Below are 27,955 nucleotides of genomic sequence, written 5' to 3'. Positions count from 1 at the left end.
CTAGACTAAGTCTATTATCAGGATCACAATCCAATGACAGCTCATTATTGAAGTTTCAAAATTTAGAAGTGGTTCTACGTCGTTTTGATAAATTTACAATAATTATTTCATTGAACTCTATTGACATCTTCACCTGCTGTAGTAGAATATTAAAAAAAAGTTAATCTTTAACACCGAATCAACAAAAGAGAGGGAAGAAATAAAAATGTATACAAATAGCTCTCAATCATAATTAGAGTATAAAATTAATATTCACAATAAAGGAGGCTTATTTATGCAATTAAGTAAATATCTTATAGGCAACAAGTATTCCTAATAATTTCAAAACTATTAGAATTTAAAATTTAAAATCTCAAGCTACAGCAAAATTTAAGTCAAAATCTCGTATTGATTATCAAATGAAATTACAAATGAAGTTGAAAAACGAAAAGAAAATGATTATACTTAAACTAAAAAATCAAAATATGAGTAATATTAAGAGCTCTTCACCATGATTTTCGACAAGAACGGAGAGGAAGGAAAAAAACGAAAATAAATATAAACGTACAAGAGAAACTTGTTGAAGAATCAGGGTACATGCACTTCACAGGAAATGAAAAACAAGGACTTGGCGTCACACTTGCACTTCACAGAATATGTGAAATCAAGGTAACTATTTTAGTTTGGAATGGATCAATTTGGGCTGTCAAAATAAATGGGTTAAATTGGATTTGCCCAAATCTAGCCCATTTTAATAATGGGTAATGCCCAACTCATTATAAGCTGAGCGGGTTGAACGGATCATTTGGGCTTGGACCAAATTTGCTGGCCTATTCTCCCATATACTTTCTTTGATGCTTCTATTTAAACTGTATTTAATAGAAGCATGATATATTATTATAAAAGCTTGTTGTCAAATTTACATTGAGAGAGGTAATATGAAATGGACATATTGAGTAACCATTGAATGAACTGAAAAAATAGATGAGATGAAATTTCTATCTCTGAAAGACTGACATTGGTTGTGCAAATAGCTGGTTGCATTTGCCTATTTTGCCAGCCACTTATTGACAAGAATACGCATGTCAATGTGCATGGATAAGTTGAAGCAGGTATGTTATAATGTTGTGGTAAGGGTATTGAACTCCATGATCTCCATCAGCCTATTTTTCTGTGGTTTCAATAATGTGTAAGAACAATTTATAAAGAAGTTTGTCTAACTTTTTTCTTTCTCAATTTCCCTATGTTTAAGCAATTATTTTTTCGAGAAAATATTTCTCAAAAGTTTTGATCAACCGAGCATGAAAAAATTAGAAAGAAAATATTTAGTTAGAATAAACTTGCATTTGAACGGGTTGGATTACACTTTTGGAAGCAATTACACTCTCTCCCACTTTTTAAATTATTTTACTCTCTCTCCCTATTAATATACATAACATAGCCGACATATACATAGCATTCTGTGTATATATTGGGATTTTTGTAATATGTTTAGGGAGTTGGAATTTTTTGTAATATTGAAAACATAAGTTGTGTATTAGTGTAATTTTTAGTAATTTAACCCATTGACCCAAATGAATTTAGGCAGGGTTAGGCATTAACTCATTTATTTTTCAGCTCATCTTGATCCCCAACTTCACCCCAAACAATCCATTTGCCACCCCTTGCTTGATCTATCCGATTAAATGGTCCCACGGATTATTGAGAGTATTATATACTAGTATTAGTTGTTCATCGTGAAGTTTGGGGCTTGGAATTTGATAAATTCTCCCTCATCCATCCACTGCCCCTTTACGAAAAATGTAACAAATTCTCTAAAACTAATTGGAAAGAACAAAAATTTCCAAAATATTTTAGGATGGATTACTTTTTAAATTTTATTACATTTGTCTCAAAGGAGTGGTTATATATGTTTTGCTTTTGGAAAATTAATTTGATTATAAAATTAAATTACTATTTTCGTTCAAAATAAGTATGATTTTAATTTTAAAAATCCAAAATAATTATTGCTTTAAAAATTTAAGACAATAATTAGTACTTATTTCTATCTCTGCCCTATATTTAAAGACTATTTCTTCTTAATAATGCTCAATTATCAAGAAATATCAAATAAATAGAAAATTACCTACTGTTAGCCATAAATTTTGAATCAATAATTTTAAAATTATATATTTACTATATGTTTAGCCATAAATTTTGGATTATATTTTGAAATTATCTTCAAAGATCTGTTTGACCATAAGAAAATTAATTGATTTTAAAAATCTTAATTTTTTGATATATTATATTATATATGATGATAACAAAAAAAAAATAATGAATTAGATATATTGAACTATGAGTAGTTTGATGAGAAAATTTTAGTATGGGGTGGCAAATAAGTTTCAAAATTAAAATTGGTGACAATTTCGACCAACTCAAGTCAAATTCTTTTTAATTAGCAATTTCAAGTACTTCTGCAAAGATTCGTAGAGGATGAACCATTTCAAGGACCACGAGTCCAAAATTATGTCAGGAAGAGGTGTATTCTCCGTAGCTTTCTTCAAGTCCCGAGCATTAGAGGTATGCATGTTTTCATTGTGTCGTATTAAAATAGCTCGATTCATAGGTAATATGGAGTATTTTGACTGTCTTGCAGATGATCGTTTCAAGGGAAAGCAGCACGGACATGTAGGGGAAAAAGATGTCATTTCCATAGTGAAGTTGGCAGAAATTATTAAGGAGACAATGCAGGTTTTCTGGGAGTTTCTTCGTGCTGATAAATGTGAAGCTAATTTCGCCTTAAAGGGTGTTCATGGACCTCAAACCGACACTGCAGAAATAGAGCTTTTTATGAATGTCAAGTTAGACCTTCGAAAGGTTTGTCTATCTTTATTCATAGCTATAATCTTCACCACTTAAAAAACACAAACAATTGTTAGCTACGAGCTATTTTAGCAACAAAGCTAGCTTTTTTTGTAACGATGTGACTTTCTTCGCGCTGTGAATCACTTTGATTGTCTATACAGAAGGAGAGGAAGCTGAAAGATGTACAAAGAAGTGGCAACTGCATAGTGAAGAAGTTCCAAAAACAGCAAGAACATCGATTGAGTCATCATTCATTATTCGCGTCTCTTGTGGAACTTAAACTGGTATCAAGAGTAATAAGTTTACCAAGATTAAGGAGAGATTATTTGGTCTGGTGCCAGAGGAAATTAAGCAATATCAATGTTGCAGGAAGGAAAGTTAGCATGGAACAATCTTTTTCACTTTTCCCATGCTAAGTAACTTTTAGTATATGTTTCATAATGTAAATGACGGTCTTCTAGGACTATAGTTCTAGGATATTTAGTTAACCCCCACCCCCCCCCCCCACCCCACTCCAAGAAAAGGACCTTAATCCCCTTGCTTCCCCTCGAAAAAATAGTACCTAGAGGAGGAGAAAATGTAGACTGGTTTTGAAAGGCAAATTCAGAACAAGGATCAATGGTTTATCATGTTCTAGAATAGTAAAATATTCCCTTCGTTCCAAAATAGTTGTCACATTTCACTTTTAAAAAGTTATATAAAATGCAATCATACTAAAAGGGTGACAGAATGCAATCTAAAATTTGAAATTGATAGATGGCTAATCTATGTTTGACCATAGATTTTACTTTTTAAAATGCAATCATAGTAAAATACCCCTTCATTCCAAAATAGTTGTCACATTTATCCTCTCAAAAGTAAAATATCCCCTTCATTCCAAAATAGTTGTCACATATTTTATCATGTTCTAGATTTTAGTGCCTTGCAACAAACAGGTGTGTCTACACTTGATGGCATCATTTTGTTTTTTTGGAGAATATAAACATTTATTAAAATTACACATGATTACATGTATATGACTATACGTTAGTTAAATATATATATTACTCGAAATAAAACATATACTACAAGATATATACTACAATATAATGATATAGTATATAATAATTTCTAAAACATATACACATGTATACGTTAAATATATACGTCTATAAAAGATATATACACATATATACGTACCATTCAATATATACGTACTACTTTAAATAAAATATAATACAATATACATACTACAATATATACACACACACTATATATAGTTATATACTAATTTATAAAACATATACGCATGTATACGCTAAATATATACGTCTATAGAAGATATATACACATATATACGTACCATTCAATATATTTGTACTACTTTAAATAAAATATACTACAATATATATGTATGTATGTATATATATATATATATATATACTACAATATATACACACACACACTATATATATATATATATACTAATTATAAAATATATACACATGTATACGTTAAATATATACGTCTATAGAAGATATATACACATATATACGTACCATTCAATATATATGCACTACTTTAAATAAAACATATACTACAAAATAATATATATACTACAATATATACACACACTATATATATAGTTATATACTAATTTATTAAACATATACACATGTATACGTTAAATATATACATCTATAGAAGATATATACACATATATACTTACCATTCAATATATGTGCTTCTTTAAATAAAACATATACTACAATATATATATATACTACAATATATACACACACTATATATATAGTTATATACTAATTTATAAAACATATACACATGTATACATTAAATGTATACTACTTTAGAAAATATATACACATATATACTTATCATTCAATATATATGTACTACTTTAAATAAAATATACTACAATATACACACACACTATATGTATAGTTATATACTAATTTATAAAATATATACACATGTATACGTTAAATATATATGTCTATAGAAGATATATACACATATATACGTACCATTCAATAAATATGTACAACTTTAAATAAAATATACTACAATATATATAATACAATATATACACACACGATATATATGTTATATACTAATTTATAAAACATATACAAGTGTATACATTAAATATATACTACTTTAGAGTTTATAGAAGATATATACACATATATACGTACCATTCAATATATATGTACTACTTTAAATAAAATATACTACAATATAATGATTTATATACTAATCTATAGATTATATACACATGTATACACTAAATATATACTACCTTAGAGTCTATAGAAGATATATACACATATATACGTACCATTCAATATATATGTAATACTTTAAATAAAATATACTACAATATATACACACACTAAATAAATAGTTATATACTAATTTATAAAATATATTCACATGTATACGTTAAATATATACTACTTTAGAGTCTATAGAAGATATGTAGACATCTATAAGTACCATTCAATATATCTGTACTACTTTAAATAAAATATACTACAATATAATGATATATATACTAATTTATAAAATATATACACATGTATACTTTAAATATATACGACTTTAGAGTCTATAGAAGATATATACACATATATACGTACCATTCAATATATATGTACTACTTTAAATAAAATATACTATAATATATATACCTATATATACTGATATATATACTAATTTATAAAACATATACACATGTATACGTTAAATATATACTACTTTAGAGTCTATAGAAGATATATACACATATATACATACCATTCAATATACATTTAATACTTCAAATAAAATACATTACAATAGATATACTACAATATATACACACACACTATATATGTTATATACTAATTTATAAAACATATACACGTGTATACGTTAAATATATACTACTTTAGAGTCTATAGAAAATATATACACATATATACGTACCATTCAATATATATGTACTACTTTAAATATAATATACTACAATATAATGATGTATATACTAATTTATAAACTATATACACATGTATACGTTAAATATATACTACTTTAGAGTCTATAGAAGATGTATACACATATATACGTACCATTCAATATATATGTAATACTTTAAATAAAATATACTATAGTATATATACTACAATATATACACACACTATATATATAGTTATATACTAATTTAAAAAATATATACATGTATACATTAAATATATACTACTTTAGAGTCTATAGAAAATATATACACATATATACGTATCATTCAATATATTTACTATTTTATAAAATATGTTACTTAATATAATAAATTAATAATACTTGATAGTAAATTAGTAATATATTAAAATTAAGTACTTAATTTAAACTAGAAATTCAATTTATATCTTTTGCAAAATCCCATTATTTTTTTAAAAAAAAATGGTTATCCGGGCCGGGCCGGTTTTGGTCCAGGCCAGGTTAATTGAGCTCAAAAAAATTAATCAAATTCGGAACTTGATATCCTATAGCCTTTGAGCTGACCAGACTGGGTTTGCTTAGTGGACCGAGTCGATCTGGGTCGACCCGGCATGTTTGACAGGCTTAACCCACCGTAGACCAGCTTATTGACCCGTTCATTTCCTAATTCAACATATTTGACTCGTCAATTTCAACCCAAAAAACATTAAATGGATCAGTGAATCATTTATGAGAAAAGGGTCCAAAATATATCAAAATTTTGATAAAATTTGTTGTAACATGTCTAAAATTTGTGCGAGTCCTATGATCTTTTAAATTATTTATTAGTGTATTTTATGATCTCCTAAACTATTTATTAGCTTATTTAGTGATGTTTATAAACTATTTATTAATGCAAATAAATGTCAATACAATACACAAATAAATAGTCTAGATAGTTCACAAAATCCCGCAAAATGTATGCGTGTTACAACTAATTTCATCAAAATTTCATTAAAATTTAAATATATTTCAGACCATTTTTCCTTCATTTATCTATTAACTAACTCATTTCAATCCACTAAAATTCAGTCCAATCCAGCAATTCGACATCACTTATTAGGAGTATTTTGTTTATTTTTTATTTTTGTAATCTTTCCATGTGCTTTAGGCTTAGAGGATGTCCAATCAAGGTACGAGGGATTCTAATTCACATTATTCATTTATTCTGGTCCAAACATAAATAAATGTTTATATTCTCCAAAAAAAAATAAAATGATGCCATCAAGTGTAGACACACCTGTTTGTTGCAAGGTACTAAAATCTAGAACATGATAAAATATGTGAACTATTTTGGAATGAAGGGGATATTTTACTTTTGAGAAGTGAAATGTGATAACTATTTTGGAATGAAGAGGTATTTTACTATGATTGCATTTTAAAAAGTAAAATCTATGGCCAAACATAGATTAGCCATCTATCAATTTCAAATTTTAGATTGCATTCTGTCACCCTTTTAGTATGATTGCATTTTATATAACTTTTCAAAAGTGAAATGTGACAACTATTTTGGAACGAAGGGGATATTTTACTATTCTAAAACATGATAAATCATTGATCCTTGTTCTGAATTTGCCTTTCAAAACCAGTCTACATTTCTCCTCCTCTAGGTACTATTTTTTCAAGGGGAAGCAAGGGGATTAAGATCCTTTTCTTGGAGTGGGGTGGGGGTGGGGGTGGGGGTTAACTAAATATCCTAGAACTATAGTCCTAGAAGACCGTCATTTACATTATGAAACATATACTAAAAGTTACTTAGCATGGGAAAAGTGAAAAAGATTGTTCCATGCTAACTTTCCTTCCTGCAACATTGATATTGCTTAATTTCCTCTGGCACCAGACCAAATAATCTCTCCTTAATCTTGGTAAACTTATTACTCTTGATACCAGTTTAAGTTCCACAAGAGACGCGAATAATGAATGATGACTCAATCGATGTTCTTGCTGTTTTTGGAACTTCTTCACTATGCAGTTGCCACTTCTTTGTACATCTTTCAGCTTCCTCTCCTTCTGTATAGACAATCAAAGTGATTCACAGCGCGAAGAAAGTCACATCGTTACAAAAAAAGCTAGCTTTGTTGCTAAAATAGCTCGTAGCTAACAATTGTTTGTGTTTTTTAAGTGGTGAAGATTATAGCTATGAATAAAGATAGACAAACCTTTCGAAGGTCTAACTTGACATTCATAAAAAGCTCTATTTCTGCAGTGTCGGTTTGAGGTCCATGAACACCCTTTAAGGCGAAATTAGCTTCACATTTATCAGCACGAAGAAACTCCCAGAAAACCTGCATTGTCTCCTTAATAATTTCTGCCAACTTCACTATGGAAATGACATCTTTTTCCCCTACATGTCCGTGCTGCTTTCCCTTGAAACGATCATCTGCAAGACAGTCAAAATACTCCATATTACCTATGAATCGAGCTATTTTAATACGACATAATGAAAACATGCATACCTCTAATGCTCGGGACTTGAAGAAAGCTACGGAGAATACACCTCTTCCTGACATAATTTTGGACTCGTGGTCCTTGAAATGGTTCATCCTCTACGAATCTTTGCAGAAGTACTTGAAATTGCTGATATTCTCCGGCAACTTGGTTATATGTGCGATACTCGTGTGGATCATGTTCAAGCAATTCCTTTGATTTACCATATTGCCAACAGAGAATTTCCCATGATAGGCAAATTTGCCCAACATATACTATTTCCAAGTCTCTATTCATTTCACTAATTGATTTTTGTGATGGATCAGCAAAGATCTTCCTTTGTTTGTTTGCCAAGAAGCTTGGTAAAGCAAAGGCCTTGGTTATTGAAATTGATGCTTTTTTGCTTGACATGAACACCTCTGAATCCTTTAGCTGAAGGAAACCTATATTAAAGAGTAAAATATCAGATCACAAGCTGACTCAAAAAGAACATATCAAGAAGCTAATTCAAAGAGATCATGGATCCAAAGTCGTGGAAACAACCACTTGCAAAATGCAAGGTAAGTCTGTGCAACAGTAGACCTTTGTGGTCAAGCCATTCCCTGAACTCTGTGTATAGCGGGAGCTTTAGTTTCCAGGTCAATGAATTTTCCCGTAGACTATGCAAAATGGAATAGTAAGGTTATTTTTTGTCCATTTACCCTTCTTTTTATTGTTTCATCTGTCAATTCAGCTAGTGTTTTGACGATTTTTAGTTGGGTAACTTTTTCTTCCTTACAAGTCCAAGAAGCAAGTGGTTGTGGGGTTGTGCTATTCTTCCCTAAAAGAGCAATTTGATTAGACCAAGAAAATTGGGGACCAAGTGGAAGGACCAAAAAAAAGTCGGTTGAATGGCATAAAAAGCCATTGATTATAACTTTAAATAAAATAATTGCATGACATAATTGGAAAAGGGACAGCAAAAACACCCCTTTGGGCACTGATTATGGCAACTTTTCAAGAAGTGGAGATTATGTCACACTAGTCTCTTCAAAGGATCTAATGGTCAAAAATCTTTAAAAAATTTATCAGACAAAACAATAAAAAAGGCAGCCCAAATGCACTAAATCCCCTGCGGGAAGAACCGGACCATAGGGTGTATGAGACAAGACAATAAGCATATGAAATAAGTTCAATCTTCAAAAATATAAATTTGGTGGTTCAGAATCTTCATTGATGAATTTATTTCTAGAGTTCTCTGAAAATGACCTTACAAGATTATTTAATAGTACTGAAATGGACAGAACACAAGACACATAATTGTTGTACACCAAACAAAATTGTAACAAATAAAGATGCAAGTTAAATAATTTTCTACCAACCACAACATAGCTAGTGTAATTCTACATGTGGTATTTAAGGTGGGTAGCATGTACGCAGGCGTGTTTCCGATAGACCCTCTGATTCAAGGAAAAAGCATATCAAAGCAGAAACTATAGAAAGCATGGCAAAGCAAAGCATGATGGGAAAAAATAAACAACTATAATAAAATAATGCAATAATCGAAGTACAAGAGGCAGTAGAAAGAAGCAAAAATAGAAGGACGAGAAACTACAAGCGAAATACTACAACTACTAGTTTGATAAATAATATTTTACCAAGTTGAAAAAAGAGGTAGAGTAATAGTTTTGAGACTTACTGATAGCGTTCAATGTCTGGTAATTCAAGATGTCCAATTTCCTCATTTTTTCAGCATAGCTCTTGTAAAATTTCTGAATTTCTTCAATACAATCTTTGTACACAATCTTTTCATCAATTTTCAGTGGCTTCAAATCTTCTACTACTTTAGGAGATTCACAATCTTCTGATATAGTAGGCAGCCCTGTGATTCTTGAATTTTTCATTTCCATTTTCATTTGCCTCACTAAATTCTGATGTTCTAATAAGATATCACATTCATCATCATCCGAATCTGAATCTGTATCCCATGATTTTCGACCCGAATAATGTTCCGGTGATTCTTGAAAATCATCCATTAACTTCTTTTCCTCATAGTTCACATTTGTTACTTCAATGCTGTTAACATTTTCAAAAGCAAAATCATCAGTATCCCATGATTTTCGACTCGAATTATGATCCACAGATTCTTGAAAATCTTCCATTAACTTCACTTCCTCACAGTTCACATCTGTTTCTCCAACTTGATCAACATTTTCAAAACCAAAATCATCAGTATCCCACGATTTTCGACTCGAATTATGACATACAGATTCTTGAAAATCATCCATCAACTTCACTTCCTCACACTTCACATCTGTTACTTCAACACCATCAACACTTTTAGAAGCAAATTCCTCTGTATCAATAGAAGAACTTAAATTATGCAAAGAAGTTTCCAATTCTATAAACCCCATATCATCATTTTTTTCTCCATCAACTTCCATAAACTGATCAACATTCAAGAATCTATTATGATGCCTAGTAAAATACAATTCATCACTTGTAATCAAATCTTCATCTCCAATAGCATAAGACCCTTGACTTGAATTTCGGCCGAAGGACAGATTCTCAGGAACCAAGTGAATTTCATAACATATATCTTCAGAATTCTGTGTTTCCTCATCACTAAAAACTTCATCATCTTGCTTCAAAATCTCTTCACAACAAAGATCTCCAACATTTTCCTCTCCCTTTTCTTGATCATTAGCATTTCTTTCACCAAAATACTCCAACTTTTCTTGATCATTAACATTTTTTTCACCAAAAAACTCTAAATTTTCTTGGTCATTAACATTCATTTCACCAAAAAACTTCAAATTTTCTTGATCATTAACATTCTTTTCACCCAAAAACTCCAACTTTTCTTGATCATTAACATTTTTTTCATCAAAAAACTCTGATTTTGCCTTTCCTCCTCTACTTTTTGTATCATCAATATGTTCTTGAAGACCACTTACATCATTGAAAAAAGAGAAACAGAACAATTTATGATCAGAATTCTTATCAATCAATTCTTTTTCTTCTCCTTCATTAAAATTCACAAACATTTCTTTAATTGAAAAACTTTTAGCTTCTGGTTTCTCCATAAATCCTAAAGAATCTTGTCTAGATATATACTCACACTTACTTTGCACCAAAAAAGAACTTTCTTTTTCCTCACCCTTCTCATCAAAATCTAATCTTTTCTGATTTTTGCACTCCATTTGATCATTTTCATCCACAATCCTCCTACAAAAATCAAGAAAGAAAAAATCTTTAAGCAAATGAAAATCTAAAACGACAGCTCGACGCGCTAAAGCTCACGCTATGCATGAGGTTAGGGGGAAGGCTGGACCACAAGGTCTATTATTTGCAGCCTCATCTTACATTTCTGCGATGGGCTGTTTCCACGGCTTGAACATATAACCTCCTGATCACATGTCACAAATTTATCAATTAATCTAACCAAAAAAGAAAAACTAAAAAAAAAAGGTTTTATTACCTGTCTATGTATTTCTCCAAGAACAAGAAAATCTTGAATCCAAACCAAGACAAGAAACTACATAGAGAAGTGAAAAACCAAGTCATTGTATTGTACATAAATTGACTCAAAAACACTTATTAAAGTGGTTTTTGAGCAAAAAGATTTTTTGAATGCTCATGAGTACTTTCCCATGTAAACAAGTAAAGAAAAAAGGGAACACAAACTTAGAATAGTAACCTTAAATACCATAAAATTCTAAGCTAAATCAAGAATTATTTTTTTTTGTTTGTTTGTTTGTTTGGGAGGCTAGCATGTTGGCAAAGATTGAGGGGAGAAATGAAAGAGTGGTGAGAAGTGATGAGAGTGAAAGATATGGACCTGAATGATCAAAGTGTATATAAATGTAATGAATTTGTATGCTTAGGTGGCCAATGGGACATTGATATTTTTGAGGTTGTTTGGACTGGAATAACTATAATTATCTTGGAGTAAAATATGAGGTTAATTTTATTTAATGTTTCATTTGTGGTATTAATTAATTAATTGCATAATTATTTTGTCTATAATTTGTATTAAAATGGTAGGATTGTCATCTTATACAGGTAAAATAAAATAATTTCATAAATATCCTTACTTATTTCATTCCTACCAAACAACCCTTAGAATTTAAGCGTTATTTAATACCGAGAAAAACACTTCTTATGAAATATTTTTATTTTATATTTGATTGGTTAAATTTTGTTAAAAGACTATTTTCTATAAAAGTAAGCTCTTTAAAAAAACAATTACATAATTAACATTTCAAGTTTATTGTCTCCTCATCAGCCACCTAAATACCTCCAACCTCTATATGTTTATCATTCCAATTCGAAATATCTCTCTCTCACTTCGACTAACATCAATCTGTCTTTAATAATGCTCCATTATCCTCAAATTCTAAATTCGCTTCTGCACTTTAAACTCTATTATAGATTTTTTTGTGAATTTTTTGTTGTCTATTAAAGATTTTGGATGGTTATAGTGGGTCTTCTTTTTTCTGTTTGCTTTCACTTAACAATTGACACGTTTCTTATGTGAAGCACAACGGGTCAAATTTCGTTAACAATGAAGAAAGTTATGACATTCTTTATTTTCTTCGTACGAAATTTAAAATGAAGAATAACTGATTCAGTTCGCATCACATAGACTAACTAAGAAAATAACTTAACTAGTTCAAACCTTGGATATTAAGTATTCAAAATTATTGATCCAATTAATTCAGAACACGTTAACTTAACTTACTATTTGAATAACTAACTCAAATCCCATCAGATAGGAGCAGTAAGAAAAAAACTTAACTAGTTAAAACTTAGGTATTTACAATTCAAAGTTATTGAATCGATTAATTCAAAATCATTGAGTGGACTTACTATGAACATAACTAATTCAGATTGTGTCACATAAGCTTAGTAAGAAAATAGCTTAATTAATTCATACCTTGACATATAAAGTTGCTAAGAAAGTAAAACAATTTCTATTTATAGGTTTTTCAACTAAAAAAATTTAAACTAAAATTTTTAATTAAAAATAGAGAAATTTCAATCAGGAACGGATTCAATTTGAATTTCTTGTGAAAATTTTGTAAAATTACAATAAATAGTATATATATGAACTTATTACATTGAAAATATACTTAGATTTAGTGTTAAAACTTTAAAATAAAACTCAAAAAGTTTGAATTCTAAGTCTATCTCTCATTTCAACTACTTGACCGCGTCTCACTTAATTATAAAGTCGTGTTTGGATGTTTGCTTTTTGGAACTTTGCTTTACACTTCTTTTGGGTGGCAGTTCTTTTGCCCTTTTGTACTTTGGATCTAGTCAAAGAAGTGTAGACTGGTTTCTTAGCACTAAAATGGGAAAAAGAGAGAAGAAAAAAAAAGAGAACTCGGTATAATAAATGTAATATTGTTTGCCTTAATTTTCTAGTAACAAAATTCGCGTGAATGGTAGTTACTAAATATGTAATTTAGAGGTTCAAATTGCAAGAATCCAAAGTTTCATCTCTCTTTCCTCTTTACTTTTTTCTTTATTTCTAATAATAGTGGTTAAAGTTAAATGTATGATGTATCAAATTAAATTACACTAAGATCCAATAAAAGGTAAGTCATTTATGTTGAGATGTAGGTGGGGCGGAGGGGAGGCAATTAAAAATATTTGAATACGCCCTTAGACAATTAAAGAATCTAAATATATCCCTACATGGTTTTAACCTTAGTGCAAGGGGTAATTTGTCCCTTTTTACTTTCGTGAGTGGTTATATTTAAGACAAAAGATAGCAGTGAAAATTTCTCTGAGCCGATAAGTTAATGAAGAATATATAGATCAAAATTCAATAGATTATGGTTATTTATGACCCTTTTTTATTTTGACACGCTAATGATAATTCTAGTCAAACAAAATAAGTAGGAGTTATTTTGTTGTCGATTAAAATTATTGAGATATTAGTGATACATAGAATATCAAATAACTTGACTCATAACATATAAGGATTATAGTCATGTAATGATATGATATTAATAATATTAATCTCAATATATAATAATTTCCTTCCTAAAGAGCAACAAAAGGATCCCTACATTTGGCAAAAACGCAATCAGATTTGGGATAAAATATCAAAGTCAATAAATTCAGTGGATTTAACTTCTCCACAGATATAGAATTAGATTCCAATTCCACAAAAATTGAAACAATGACAACCACTTAATAACCAATATGAGCATTTGGTGCAACTGAACCAATTTGTTTGGCTATTCTCATGACTTTGGGTCGTTGTGTTTACTTAGTAAACTTCACTTTGGGCAGTTAGGTGCACAAATTATATCGTATTAACAAATCCGAAAGTATCACATTTCAAGAGGTGTGATGTAGTCACGTAGACAACTTATTTTAATATAAGTATTTGTTCCTCTTTTCACATCACGTAGACAACTTATTTTAATATGAATATTTGTAACTATTTTCACAGCTCGAATTCATGATATCCTATAAATCAGAAGAACACAACTTTAATTTACCGTTTACTTGGTTATTATTGGTGGAAGTATAATAAAGTCTTCTCCGTAGGAATGACTAAGTTTAATATATATTTTACTAGTCCAACACTAATTTTCTGGTTTACTTTTATTTGAGGTAGTCCTAATCCATTGATAACAGTGGAGACAAGTAATATAAACGAAGTATTTGTTTACCCATATAGTTTCAATAAAAATAAAAACAGACTTATAAATGTAATTGGTTTATGTTGGTCCTAATATATACTCCCTCGATCCATCTTTACTTATTTATTTTTCTATTTTGAGATATCCAACAATAATTATTTAGTTTATAAAATAAATGAATAATTTACTGATTTCTATCATTTTACCCTTAGCGCTAAATATGATTCATTACCTATTACATTTTTTAAAACATTAAATTTATTATATTCAAAGGGTAATATGGTAAAAGCATTAAATTTATTATATTCAAATGGTAATATGGTAAAAATATCTCTATCATTTATTGTTTCTTAATCTCTATGGCAATAGAATGTACGAACAGGTAAAGATGGTGGAAGAAAGAATACTCTATGAAATTCCGAAATATAAACTCTTGATATTAGATGAGAACTTTTTTTTTTTATTTAATTCTCTTCAAATGTGAGTATATTTGCTATTTTTTTTTATATGGATAGTTTTCATCAATTTTAGGAATTTGTTAAATATTTGTAAGATATTAAAGATGTTATTTTTGACAAGCTTAAAAGACCGAGATAGTGTAGAAATATATATTTAAGGGATTATTTCGAGCCTACTCTAACATAAGAAATCAGATTTCTTTTTTTTTTTCAAAAGAAACTGATATACTGACATATATAGTCGCCCATCAAAATAATAGTCAACAAATATATATTTTTTTTTATATTAATGGAAGATATATAAAATATACTTTTTTATATATAAAATAGTACTCCTATCATACATTTTCTGTATATTTAGCTTATGTAATTAATTGAGAAAATGCACTATTTTCACCCTAAACTATAAACGAAATTATTGAGATACATTTCAATATAAAGGGGGTCTTATTACCCCTGAAATAATTAAAATTGTATTTTTGGCAACCATAAGGCCTACGTGGCACAAACATGGCACACTGCGTGAATCAACATACTGAAGGTTCACGTAGGCATACATATGTGTCGCATAGACGCTTAAGGTTGCTAAAATACGATTTTAATTAGTTCAGGGGTTATAGGACCTCCTTTAAATTGGGGTGTATCTCAACAATTTCATTTATAATTCAGGATGAAAACAGTACATTTGCTCTAATTAATTTTTAGCGAATAGATAATAACTTGCCCTTTTCTCAAACTATTATCCTACCAATTGAAGCTTCACTAAGTAAATAAATCTCACTCTTTTCAATCTTTTTTTTTATTAACCCTTATCTTTGAAGGTTCTTTAATTTTCTTAGATTCCATATTTTTAGCGAATAGATAATAACTTGCCCTTTTCTCAAACTATTATCCTACCAATTGAAGCTTCACTAAGTAAATAAATCTCACTCTTTTCAATCTTTTTTTTTATTAACCCTTATCTTTGAAGGTTCTTTAATTTTCTTAGATTCCATATCAATATGAAGAAAGTTATCAAAAAATTATGTTTCCCATGACAAAATTGCAATAAATTTAGGTAAATGAAAGAAAATCTTGCTGGAATAAAATATTTTACCTTTCAAGTTTCTTTTTTTTGCTGGACTTAATATGGAAAAAGAAAGTAAAACGTCTTACAAATTTTCCCAAGACATATTTTTCCTTTCAAGTTTCTTTTTTTTTGCTGGACTTAATATGGAAAAAGAAAGTAAAAGTGTTACAAATTTTCCCAAAACTTTCTTGTCGTGAAACACATAAAAAGAGATTATTATTTTTTTAACCAATTTTAGATACTTACCTTTTCTTTCATTTCAAACAAATAGTACCTTACTGATATATTAATTCATTTTTTAGTTAACTAGAATTAGTACCCGCGCAATGCACGGTCGATATTAAATGAAATTAATTATAGAAATTATTATTTTATTAATTTTCTATAATAAAAAAATTATTCAATATCGTTCACATATTTAAAATTAATAAATTTATGACATACAAAAAATAACTATTAAAATATTGAACTTAATATCATTAATTATATAAAATTTAAAAAAAAAATCGAAAGTTAGTATCCGCATGCAAATAATATTATATTATAATATAATTATTTGAGAATATTAGATAATATTGTGATCTAAATTGATTTATTTTGTAAAAAAATCATATAATTACAAAAAAAATGCATATTTAACATAATTATTATTAGTTAAGTGACTTCAAAATTCAGTTAGAAAAACAAAGAACTAATGAAAGATATGTTTTAGAGTTATGCACATGAGGCTTCTCTATAAAATTTTAACTTGAAATTTAAATTCTTTTATATTAAATATTTTAATTTGCACCCTCTTATCAAAAGGAAGAAAGGAGTTTCCCCTTCTCTTTTCTTGTCTTAATAGATTTTTCCTTCAAAGTAAATTTGTATTCCTTTGCATGATCTTAGTCATAGTATATTTTTTATAAATTTAAAACATTACGTTAAGGCAAATATTTTGAGCAAAATCTCCATAATAGTCAATTTTCCCTCTCTCATATTTTCTTATTACGATTTTTTCAACAAATAACTTATAACATTATCTAAAGTCCTAACATGTTTGCACGATTTCACTATGTTCACTTATTCTCTTATGATAATGGACCAACAAATATTAATGAATCGTATTGTATATTATTTTTTTGAATAAATGATTTAGTCCTCCAGAGGTTTGAATATTCACTTTTCAACTCTATTTTCGATCAACCCTATCATACTTTCTCAATTTACTCAATTTGAATGAAATTATAAATATTAATCACTATCGAAATTGAATTTCCTCCCATCTTAGAACATTCAACATATATTTAACCCCTCATGTTCATCAGTACAATAAGATATTAATCCGTTATATTGTACAAAGTAGATCAAAATAATTATTGCACCAAAAGATCTACAATATTCTAAAATTAGAGTTACAAATTTAAATATAAACATGATTGAACTCGTTGTTTGTTTATATCAACTAAAATAAAAAAATAAGAAAGTTTGTAGCATAATGTTTACAAATAACAAATGATAAAAACTTTCTCATTAGTACAATATGCTACGTAAAAGTACAATAATATTTGCAGTAAGAATTTAAATATAATGAATTTAAGAAAATTAATATTCATAAGTATTTGATTTATTGAATTTGAGCATTGCCCATTGAGTATCATCCACGAGATACTCACCCAAATTTTGATCTTCGATATATAGCTTTTGAGATAGTAATCGTAGTGTCGGGTAAATTTCATAGATAGTTATACAACTATCATTTTTTTACTAAGGTCACTTAACTATCATTCCTAATACAATATCATAAAATTTTTAATATATTATTAAAATCGCACATTTAATTTATAAATTAATTGTTAATCATAACATATAGAAATATAGTATAGACAAATCAAGTGTTTATTCTAATATATAGAAATATAATGGATTAGTAATTTAGTATCATAGTTTATTAATTTTTGAAATCATATTATTATCTCACTAAAATCTAAAGCAACAATATTTGCAATGCAAAAAAATCAACTATCTAATATCAATATTAGTTTCTTCATATTTAATGTATAACTTGTAAATTTTTATGTTATTGCTAAACTTCTCCTTGCACATTTTGACCAAGATAAAATTTTATATATTTTTAAAAATGTATGACATATTAAAAGATCACTAACTTAAATTTTCAAAGAGTACAAATTATATTTTTTATAAAACATAAAGTACATGAATACTGGCTTATAAAATTTTCACCAAACATGTAGAAGATAAAATGAATATGCAACATAGCCTGTATATTTAGTTGACTTGATAAATCAAGAAAAATCTATTCTAAAACAATACTCACGGTAAATTGAGATTCTAGCGATTATCACGACAAGATAAGTTATGGCAGAAATCAATTGCACAATTCATCTTCTCCAACATGTTATGACAGATATTAATTAGCTTTTACTGAATGTAGCCTTATTATATAGTGAAAAATCGTTATGACATTAAAACTTCTAGATTAGTTGCAATTGGTAAAATATCCTTTTCCATATATATGTATAGAATTGTTAATTGATTATTCATTTTCTATTTATATTTCTCAATCAATTTTGTCATGCTTCCTTAATTGACTTACATTGAATGAAATCATAAATACTTTTTGTCATATAAATATTCATTTTATAGTAATACTTTAATTGCATATATTCTAATTTATTAGTAACTCGCACCTATATTTCATCATATAAAACTTATCATAAAATTTTATTGATATTTTTATTATTAAGAAATATTTATTTCTAACTCATTTTATTGATCTACACATTTAAATTTTTATATAAGATAATTTAATTTTTTTAATTAATTTTTATTCATCAAAATTAGGTATCTTTTTCAAATTCAATTATTTTAAAATCCAAAATTATTCTTACAGACATATATAAGATTATATAACTGATCAATAATTTTGTAAAGCAAAATTTTATTTGACTTCGAATATTAATATGGACTATACAATTTTAGTAGTTATTTTTTATAAACATTATGCAATCTTTTATGTATAGTTATATTCATTTTAATTTTTTTTAATATTTATTTATTTTCAATCTACCCTCTTTTTAAATTCAAGATTATCATTTATTCATTTCCTAATATAGAATGATAGTGTAATTACTCATTGATAGTTATTCTTAATTATGAAAATCCTTTCATTAAATATGAATACATATTGTTTTAAACATAGATTACTTAAAATATATCGAATGAAAATTCTTTCAATAAATATGAATGGATATTTTTTAAACAAAATTTCTTGAAATATATTGAAATTAAATCTCTTCCATTTTCAAAGTTACCATTTAAGTGATTATATCTTTTTCATAATATTTTTAATTTTGAAATAACTCTTTGATTATTATATTTTTTTCCATATAAATTCTTTGGTTCCTAATTGGTTATTCTCTTAATTGATATTTCTTGATTTAGTCAATTGTAATCAAATCATAAATGTTTTTTTTATATAGTATTGTTACTTAAATTAATTAAATACACATTTTGAGTGATGACATCTTTTTCATAATATTTTTAATTTTGGGAGGACTCATTTATCATAATAATCTTTTTTATATAAGTTACTTGATTATTAATTAGTTATTATCTAATTGATTTTTTTTGTAATACTTTCTTGATTTACTAAATTGTAGTAAACTCATAAATATTTTTTAAATAATATTATTATTTAAATTAATTTTGTATATTTTTTGACGGGTAACTTTTTTTTCATAATTTTTTTTTATTTTGAAATGACTTTTTGATTATTATAATCTTATTCATATAAATTACATGATTACTATTTACTAATTGACTTTTTGTAATAGTTTCTTGATTTACTCAATTGTGGTAAAATCATAAATATTTACTTTTTATAATATTATTATTTATGTTGTTTAAATTAATTGTTCACATATTTTAAGGAATGACATCTCTATTGAAATATTTTTTATTTTGGAATGACTTGTTGGTCATAGTAATTTTTTTCATATAAGTTGCTTGATTACTAATTGATTATTCACCAAAATAAATTTTATTGCCAACAAAATAGATTCTTGTTGTCAAATATCAAGTAGCTAGTTTTTAAATGCCACTTGGCATAATTCTAGGTTAGACTATTTTGCTTTATTATATATATAGATAGATTGTTTCATCATTATAAATATTATGATATTTGTTGAAGTCATTTAGTTCTTTTTTGTAAGTTTATTTTAACATTTATATTTTTAAAAGAATTCTATTTGAACTTTTACTAAGGCATATATACCTTTGTTTTTAATTAATTCTAAACTAAATAAAAATGAAACATGCATATTCAAAGAATAGTATAGTTACTCCACCTTTATATTTCTTTAATAATCATATAAAATTTCTATTATTGACACAATCATAGATTCATACACCAAATAAATTTGTATAAATAAATGAAAACTCAATTATACTGATAATTTTCTCAAATTCATGTCTGTTTCCTGCACTTTTTCTATTATTTATTGTAAATGGAAATGATAATATACAATATTGCTATCAAAATTCAAGCTCATAAGGAGTTAGTATTAGAAATATTCAACTCGTCAAGATTTACGTTAGAGAGCATTAATACTTTAGTTGCAACTCAAGACATTTGTTCATGTTTGAACTATTTCATTCAAACTGAAAACACATTATCAGTAATCAGCTCTTACTTTATATTTTTTCTATGCGCTTTTTAGTGTCACTTGATAGATAATGAAAGCATCTCAAATCAAGCTCCAAATTCTCATGGATAATTTACTGATTTCTATTATTTTACCCTTAGCACTAAATACGATTGATTATTTAATACATTTTTCAAAGCATTAAATTTATTATATTCAAAGGAAAATATGGTAAAAGCATTAAATTTATTATATTCAAATGATAATATGGTAAAAATATCTCTATCATTTACTTTTTCTTAATCTCTATGCCAATAGAATGGACGAACAAGTAACGATGGAGGAAGAAAGTATACTCTATCAAATTCCAAAATATAAACTCTTGATTTTAGATGAGCACTTTTTTTTTATTTAGTTCTCTTCAAATGTGAGTATATTTGCTATTTTTTTTATATGGATAATTTTCATCAATTTTAGGAATTTGTTAAATATTTGTAAGATATTAAAGATGTTATTTTTGACAAGCTTAAAAGACCAAGACAGTGTAGAAATATATATTTAAGAGACTATTTCGATCCTACTCTAACATAAGAAATCAGTTTTTTTTTTTCAAAATAAACTGACATATATAGTTGCCTATTAAAATAATAGTCAACAAATATATATTTTTTATAGATTAATGAAAGATATATAAAATATACTTTTTTTTATATATATAAAATAGTACTCCTATCATACATTTTCTGTATATTTAACTTATGTAATTAATTGAGAAAATGCACTATTTTCATCCTAAACTATAAACGAAATTGTTGAGACACACTCCAACATAAAGAGGGTCTTATTACCCCTGAACTAATTAAAATTATATTTTTGGCAACCAGAAGGCCTACGTGGCACACTGCGTGAATCAACATACTGAAGGTCCACGTAGGCACACATATGTGCTGCGTAGGCACTTAAGGTTGCTAAAATATGGTTTTAATTAGTCCAGGGGTTAATAGGACCCCCTTTAAATTGGGGAGTGTCTCAGCAATTTCATTTATAGTTCAGGATGGAAACAATACATTTGCTATAATTAATTTTTAGCGAATAGATAATAACTTGCCCTTTTCTCAAACCATTATCCTACCAATTGAAGCTTCACTAAGTAAATAAATCTCACTCTTTTCGATCTTTTTTTTTATTAACCCTTATCTTTGAAGGTTCTCTAATTTTCTTAGATTCCATATCAATATGAAGAAAGTTACCTAAAAATTTTGTTTCCCACGTCAAAATTGTTAGGTAAATGAAAGAAAATCTTGCTGGAATAAAATATTTTTCCTTTCAAGTTTCTTTTTTTTGCTGGACTTAATATGGAAAAAGAAAGTAAAACGTCTTACAAATTTTCCCAAAACTTTCTTGCTGTGAAACACATAAAAAGAGATTATTATTTTTTTAACCAATTTTAGATACTTACCTTTTCTTTCATTTCAAACAAATAGAACCTTTCTGACATATCAATTCATTTTTTACTTAATATATTTGCTATTTGTGATATGATAGTGAATGCATGAGGTAAAGAAAAGATTACCTAATAAATTCGTTACATGTTAACTAATTAGAGATCTCGAACGTAAGTCTTGAAAATGAAATTCTTTTTGGTAGAGGATATTTTACATCTAGGACTTTTTGATTAGAGATCAAATTCATTGTTTATCTTCTAGTAGAAGCAGAGTCGGAATCTGAATGTTGTGAACCAAGTTGACTTTGAATTGGGATATGAATTAGAAGTGGTGAATTGGGCTGATTCAGTTGAGATTATTGGACCTATTGAAATGTTGGAGAGTTTTGTTTGGGATCCAGGCCCAATTGTCAATTGATTAAATAGGACTTAGCATTCAACAGAACATTATGCGTATTATGTGAAGCCTTGGCTTGTCTGTTGTTCTCTCATCTCCATTCTATGTCTAGTATCTAATCTCCTTCTTATTACTTACTCACTATGTTATCCCATCTTAGTTAGCGTGACTATTACTTCTTGTTCGGATTCTAAGTTGTAATTTGTGTTGAGTGATTATAAATACATTTCGTGTTTGTGTTAAAAATTGGGATCGTTACACTAAAACTTAGGAATTCTAAATTCTAATCTTTTAACTATTGAAATGTAAATTAATAATTTAAGACTAGTACAATTGAATCAAATCTAGTAGGTTAGGTTCGTTTGAACCCGTAGCGGACATTCTAACTTTGTTCTTGTCTTTCAGGCGCGATTTTCACATACACGGCTAAATTAGTCGTTTATCTCTAAGGTGAAATTTTCCGACAAGTTCAAAGAATCATTTAGCCTTTTAAGTAAACTTTTCAGCGAATTTGAATTAATTTAATCTAAAAGTGGTTACCGACTTATCGTGAAATGTTAACACAAACAAAATATTACGTGTCAGTGTCATGCCATTGAGTGGTGCAAAATGTACAACAAAGATGATGCATTAGGAAACCGCCCCCGTGACCCCATCTATCTTTGCCCCAAATAAAAAGCCATTGGCATGCTTGTGACATGCATAAATTTGTAACGGAAAAACGGCATGAATAGAAACAACAAGTACTTACATATGCTCATGTCTTACATTTTCACTTAAAAAACTAATTGATACCATTTAATTCTGAAAATATTATTTCCCTCTATCAATTTGTAAGTGGTTATAAGAAATCTGAAAATGTGATTTTCTTTGATTCAATTGGCGAATGACTATAAGAGATCCTTTTCACTTAGAATGATCATTAAAATAGAGGGTCAAATTGATGGGTTGAACTTAACATATTTTCATAGAATTTTCAATTTGTTCAAAAGGAATTGTTAAATCGTGATCTAAATGATCTATAAATTGTTAGAAAAATAAAACAAGGGTCATTTAAATCCAAGTAATCGTTTGGCAGATTAGACTTTACTAGTGGTGAATCAGGATTTAGGGGTCGTGGGCACTTAGGAGGTTTGAACACACATATTGACACCCAAAACTTTAAAATTCCTTTTGGAAATCAAAACATTCATCTATCTTCTTGGTTTCAAAGATACTTTATTATATCTTATACCAATTTTTATATATTTCTTATATAATTATACCTAATCTGTGTTGGATTTATAAGTGTCGGAGTACCACAAATTCGTACATAGTTCTGCCCGTGAACTTTACAAATAAAGCATGAGGATTGGCATTCCACGATCCACGACTCATTTTTTTTTTATAATGACCTCTCATTTATTAACTAAGTCCATTTTAACTTTTTTAAGTTCAATTAACTCGTCTATTTGACGCCTCAATCATAGCGGTGACCGCATAAACTAGTTACCCTCCCCCCCCCCTCATTTTTTGGCACTTTCTTTTTTACCATCACTAAGTAAATAGATCTTTAGTAATGCGCTACTCCACGTCTCTATATCGTATGGAATTTGGAGTCGAAACTGATACTTTTTCAACTCAATATATTAAAACAGATAGTCCGCAACATATGTAATAAAACGGGTAGTTTGCCCATTTTGGGCGAACTGTGTGTTTCTTTTGTTAACGAATGTTTGCTTATTTAAAAAATAAAATAGAACTTTAGGGGTTCGCCCAAAAATTGGCGAATCCCATTTCGATTTTTTTATTCAATAGGAGAACTTTGAAAAATAGAATTTAGGAGGGGTTCACCCATTTAGGGGCTAACTCCATTCCTTAAAAAAATTATTCAATAAGAACTACAAAATAAAAAATTGAGGGAGTCCGCCCATTTGTGGCTAAATTGTGGCAACTAATTTTTATTAATCACAAAGTAAGGAATTACAAACTGCAGAAAATTTAGACTCAACCTGCTACTACTCAACTATGCCAACTTTATACTGCCTAGGAACATAAAACCACACTGTTTGCTAAGACTTTCAGCCTAGGTGGTGCCCTAACACAACAAGAATACACAACATCTCTGACCACTTGATCGCTCGTTCTTATCTTTTTCTCGAAGACTCTTTCATTGCCCTCCAAACACACACAACATACAGACTTAGTAAAGTTATCTTGAAAAGGGGCGCTTGAACTATTTTCCCTTTTGCTTCCTTGATAATCCACTCGTGATGCATGGTCCATGTTGCCAACATAGGTTCTTTCATCTGCAGCCAAACTAGAATGCTGGTCCATATGGTCTTGACACAACAACAGGTGTTGAACAAATGAAAGTTAATCTCATTTTCTTGCTAGCAAATACATATTTCTTATCAACTTCAACACCCCATTTAGCTAGCCTGTCATTAGTTAACTATCACGATCCGAACTAGGGTCTGGCCGTGACGGACATCCCGAACCAAGAAGGCCCGGGCGTCCTACTCTATCTGGTAATCATGCACAACATTCACATAATAAAAGAAGATGCAGAAATATAATCTGATACGGAAACATGGTCATACTCTGGATTAAGTTTAACAATAAGGAATGAAATTCGAAAATCACTAACAACATCTGAAACAGTCTGCGAAATCTCTACTACATGAAAATCTGACAACTATCTGAAAACTGGGACAAGGTCCCTAGTAGACTAAAACTGTAATAGATGACAAAGTCTGAAAGGGGAAGGCCTTTTGGAATAGAAAAGGCTCACCACTGCACAATCTGATTTGCTGTCTGAATTACCTACTGCTTATCTAGACCCCTGGACTGAGCCTCAGAGCCTGAGATGGTAGGGGAGGGGGGTTAATACAGATGTACTGGTACACAGAGTAAATCCAAAATAATAATTTATATTCAACATATATGAGAGCAATTTAAAGCAATTCATAAACATATCATATAGTAAGAAATCACATGGGCATTTTAAAAGACTCTGCGAAAACATCTGAAATCTGTGACACTCTTTGTCTTACTTCTGCACTAGGTAGTGTACCATACAATCTGTAATCCCACGGGCTATATGGGATCTGCCATTAACTCGGCAGCCAAGCCCCCAACCCAAGTGTGCCGCAAGGGTCGGAGTCTCTGAATCTACTACGCCACACAGTCGTCGCCCGCATACAATAATAATCTACCCGTATCGGCAAATACGGTTTCAGGCTAAGAGTTTTTTGAACTCATGCCTTATTCGGGTAACCACCTAACCTTCTTTATGCCCATTTTTAGTTCTTTAAACATGTATGCTCTGAAAACATACTCTGAAATCTTTAACTCTGTCATGGCATATACACACATATATGGTATCGTCATACCATTGACTTGCAAGTCACATTCTCTGAGCCATTTATAGCAATTCATATCTCTGTTTTTAGATCATGAAGTTTAGGACCACCATATCAACAATTCTTTCAAGAATCTCATGTAAAATCATGCAGTTAATTCTCTTTATTAATGATTCAGTAAACAAAGGCGGTCATGTTAAAAGTCTCAATCTCATGCAATTCTTTCTCTTTAACATCACATAGTTGTATGAAGAAACATCCTCTCAACAATTTGAAATCATATTCAAGTACAAGGACATTGAGAAAACATCTTTCAAATCATAAAACATGTATTTCAACTCTGTTCCAACAAAACCATAAGCTTTAATTCAATACAAGAGAGGGAGTTCATAATTTATGCTCTCAAACAATCTTAAATTTCAAATTCCATACATATACGTATACATGTAAATCAATTTGGGGATAGGACCACAAGGTCAAAACAATAGTAACATTAAAACATTCGGAGTACGTAATTTAGAACATAGTTTCCAAAACCCCTTTGAAATTCAAGCATAAAATCTTAAAAATCATGCTCTAATGGTTTTAAGCCCATGTAGTTTTTTAGGATAAATCTCATGTACCTCTATTTAGGAAATTAAATGATGATTCTTGATGTCCACGGCTTGGGGATTCCAAATATTCAATCAATTTCAAAAACCCACGGTTGAATCTTGAGTTGTTTGAGTTTTCTTGTTTGAAACCCTAAGGAGTGTTCTTGATGGTTTTTGATGAACATATCAATAATGAGGTCATTTGGGATTAAAATCCCGTGTTTAAGCTGATAAGAGGGTGGAAAATACCTAATGTACCCTTAATGAGAAGGAATAAAAATATAACTGGGAGCCCAATTTTATGGGTCACCGCGATGTGCCACAATCTCGGTGGCTCACTGGAAATTGACGAATGGGATTCTTAGGGTCACCGCGACGCGGAGCCATCGCGTTGTCTCACTGGTTGGGAACTGGAGCTTCAGTGCGACGCACCATAATCGTGCTAGGCTACTGGAATTTGACAATTGCTAAATAGACCCACTCCGCAATGCGCCAAGTACCAAAATGATGGTGTTTTACGATTAGGACTTAAATTAGCCATAACTTCTTGTCCGGGTATCGGATTTGGGCGAATCTTATATCGAAGGAAAGCTTATTCAATTTCCCACATGATAAAAAGTCGAAATTAGGGAAATTATATATATGGTTTAAACTTTACTCATTTTGGAAGCCGAAAATAAGGTTAAGTCTCTTTGACACTATTCTAGTCATTTAACTCTAAGAGCATATTACCACGAGCTAACGCATGGATGATTTTGGGGGTGTTACATTAACAACCTTTCTTGTACATATAACCAAAAGGTAAAGATAGTTTTTGGTCTAGCATGTTTTTCGTCTAGCATGATTATGGAACATCAGTCCCTTCTAGCTCACTCTATTTTTGTTCTCCAGCATCAAGTAGTATAATTGTCTTGGGATCTTTTTCTTAGGGTTCAACCTCTCTGAAATGCTAGTTTATTACCCTTCGTATCAACGATTTGCCTGACTAACCAAGCTGCTAGCTTAGGTGTAGCAACCTGGTGGAAAAGAGCTCCGTTAATGTAATACGTATATACCCGTTTGATCCACAAAGTGTTTTTCTTGGTGTCCAGATCC

At 29.1% G+C, this 27,955-nt stretch overlaps 2 protein-coding genes across 3 annotated transcripts; one reads left to right on the top strand and one right to left on the bottom strand.

The window, feature by feature from the left end:
• Positions 1-576: 576 nt before the first annotated feature.
• LOC107871931 lies at positions 577-3,455 on the top strand. The gene is made up of 5 exons (XM_016718775.2): positions 577-648; positions 1,014-1,091; positions 2,421-2,541; positions 2,618-2,838; positions 2,988-3,455. The coding sequence occupies exons 1-5, from the start codon at positions 577-579 to the stop codon at positions 3,240-3,242; spliced, it is 747 nt and encodes a 248-aa protein (XP_016574261.1). The 3' UTR covers positions 3,243-3,455.
• A 3,893-nt stretch (positions 3,456-7,348) lies between these two features.
• On the bottom strand, positions 7,349-12,092 carry LOC107870912. Of its 2 annotated transcripts, XM_016717606.2 has the most exons (6): positions 11,729-12,090; positions 11,375-11,475; positions 9,947-11,199; positions 8,298-8,711; positions 8,001-8,221; positions 7,349-7,851 (listed from the first exon to the last, which is right to left on the bottom strand). In XM_016717606.2, exons 3-6 carry the CDS (start codon positions 11,043-11,045, stop codon positions 7,597-7,599), a joined length of 1,989 nt encoding a protein of 662 aa, XP_016573092.1. In that variant the 5' UTR covers positions 11,046-11,199; positions 11,375-11,475; positions 11,729-12,090; the 3' UTR covers positions 7,349-7,596. The 2 variants fall into 2 exon arrangements, with proteins under 2 accessions (XP_016573092.1, XP_016573091.1); XM_016717605.2 differs by having other exon boundaries at positions 9,947-11,475; positions 11,729-12,092.
• Between the last annotated feature and the right edge of the window lie 15,863 nt (positions 12,093-27,955).

This window comes from Capsicum annuum, chromosome 11 (genome assembly GCF_002878395.1).
Source record: "Capsicum annuum cultivar UCD-10X-F1 chromosome 11, UCD10Xv1.1, whole genome shotgun sequence".
NCBI classification, from domain to species: Eukaryota; Viridiplantae; Streptophyta; class Magnoliopsida; order Solanales; family Solanaceae; genus Capsicum; species Capsicum annuum.
The sequence above is the reverse complement of the archived record's forward strand: the minus strand, read 5'-3'. Positions and strand labels throughout refer to the sequence as shown.

Bases quoted from the DNA above. Each gene is read 5' to 3' on its own strand.
- LOC107870912 (XM_016717605.2), bottom strand. From the start codon at position 11,826: ATGTACAATACAATGACTTGGTTTTTCACTTCTCTATGTAGTTTCTTG. The intron at 11,476-11,728 runs GTAATAAAACCT...TGATTTTTGTAG, and splicing joins TTGGAGAAATACATAGACAG to GAGGATTGTGGATGAAAATG. The intron at 8,712-9,946 runs GTAAGTCTCAAA...TCTTTAATATAG, and splicing joins CCAGACATTGAACGCTATCA to GTTTCCTTCAGCTAAAGGAT.
- LOC107871931 (XM_016718775.2), top strand. From the start codon at position 577: ATGCACTTCACAGGAAATGAAAAACAAGGACTTGGCGTCACACTTGCA. The intron at 1,092-2,420 runs GTATGTTATAAT...CTTTTTAATTAG, and splicing joins GCATGGATAAGTTGAAGCAG to CAATTTCAAGTACTTCTGCA. The intron at 2,839-2,987 runs GTTTGTCTATCT...TTGTCTATACAG, and splicing joins TCAAGTTAGACCTTCGAAAG to AAGGAGAGGAAGCTGAAAGA.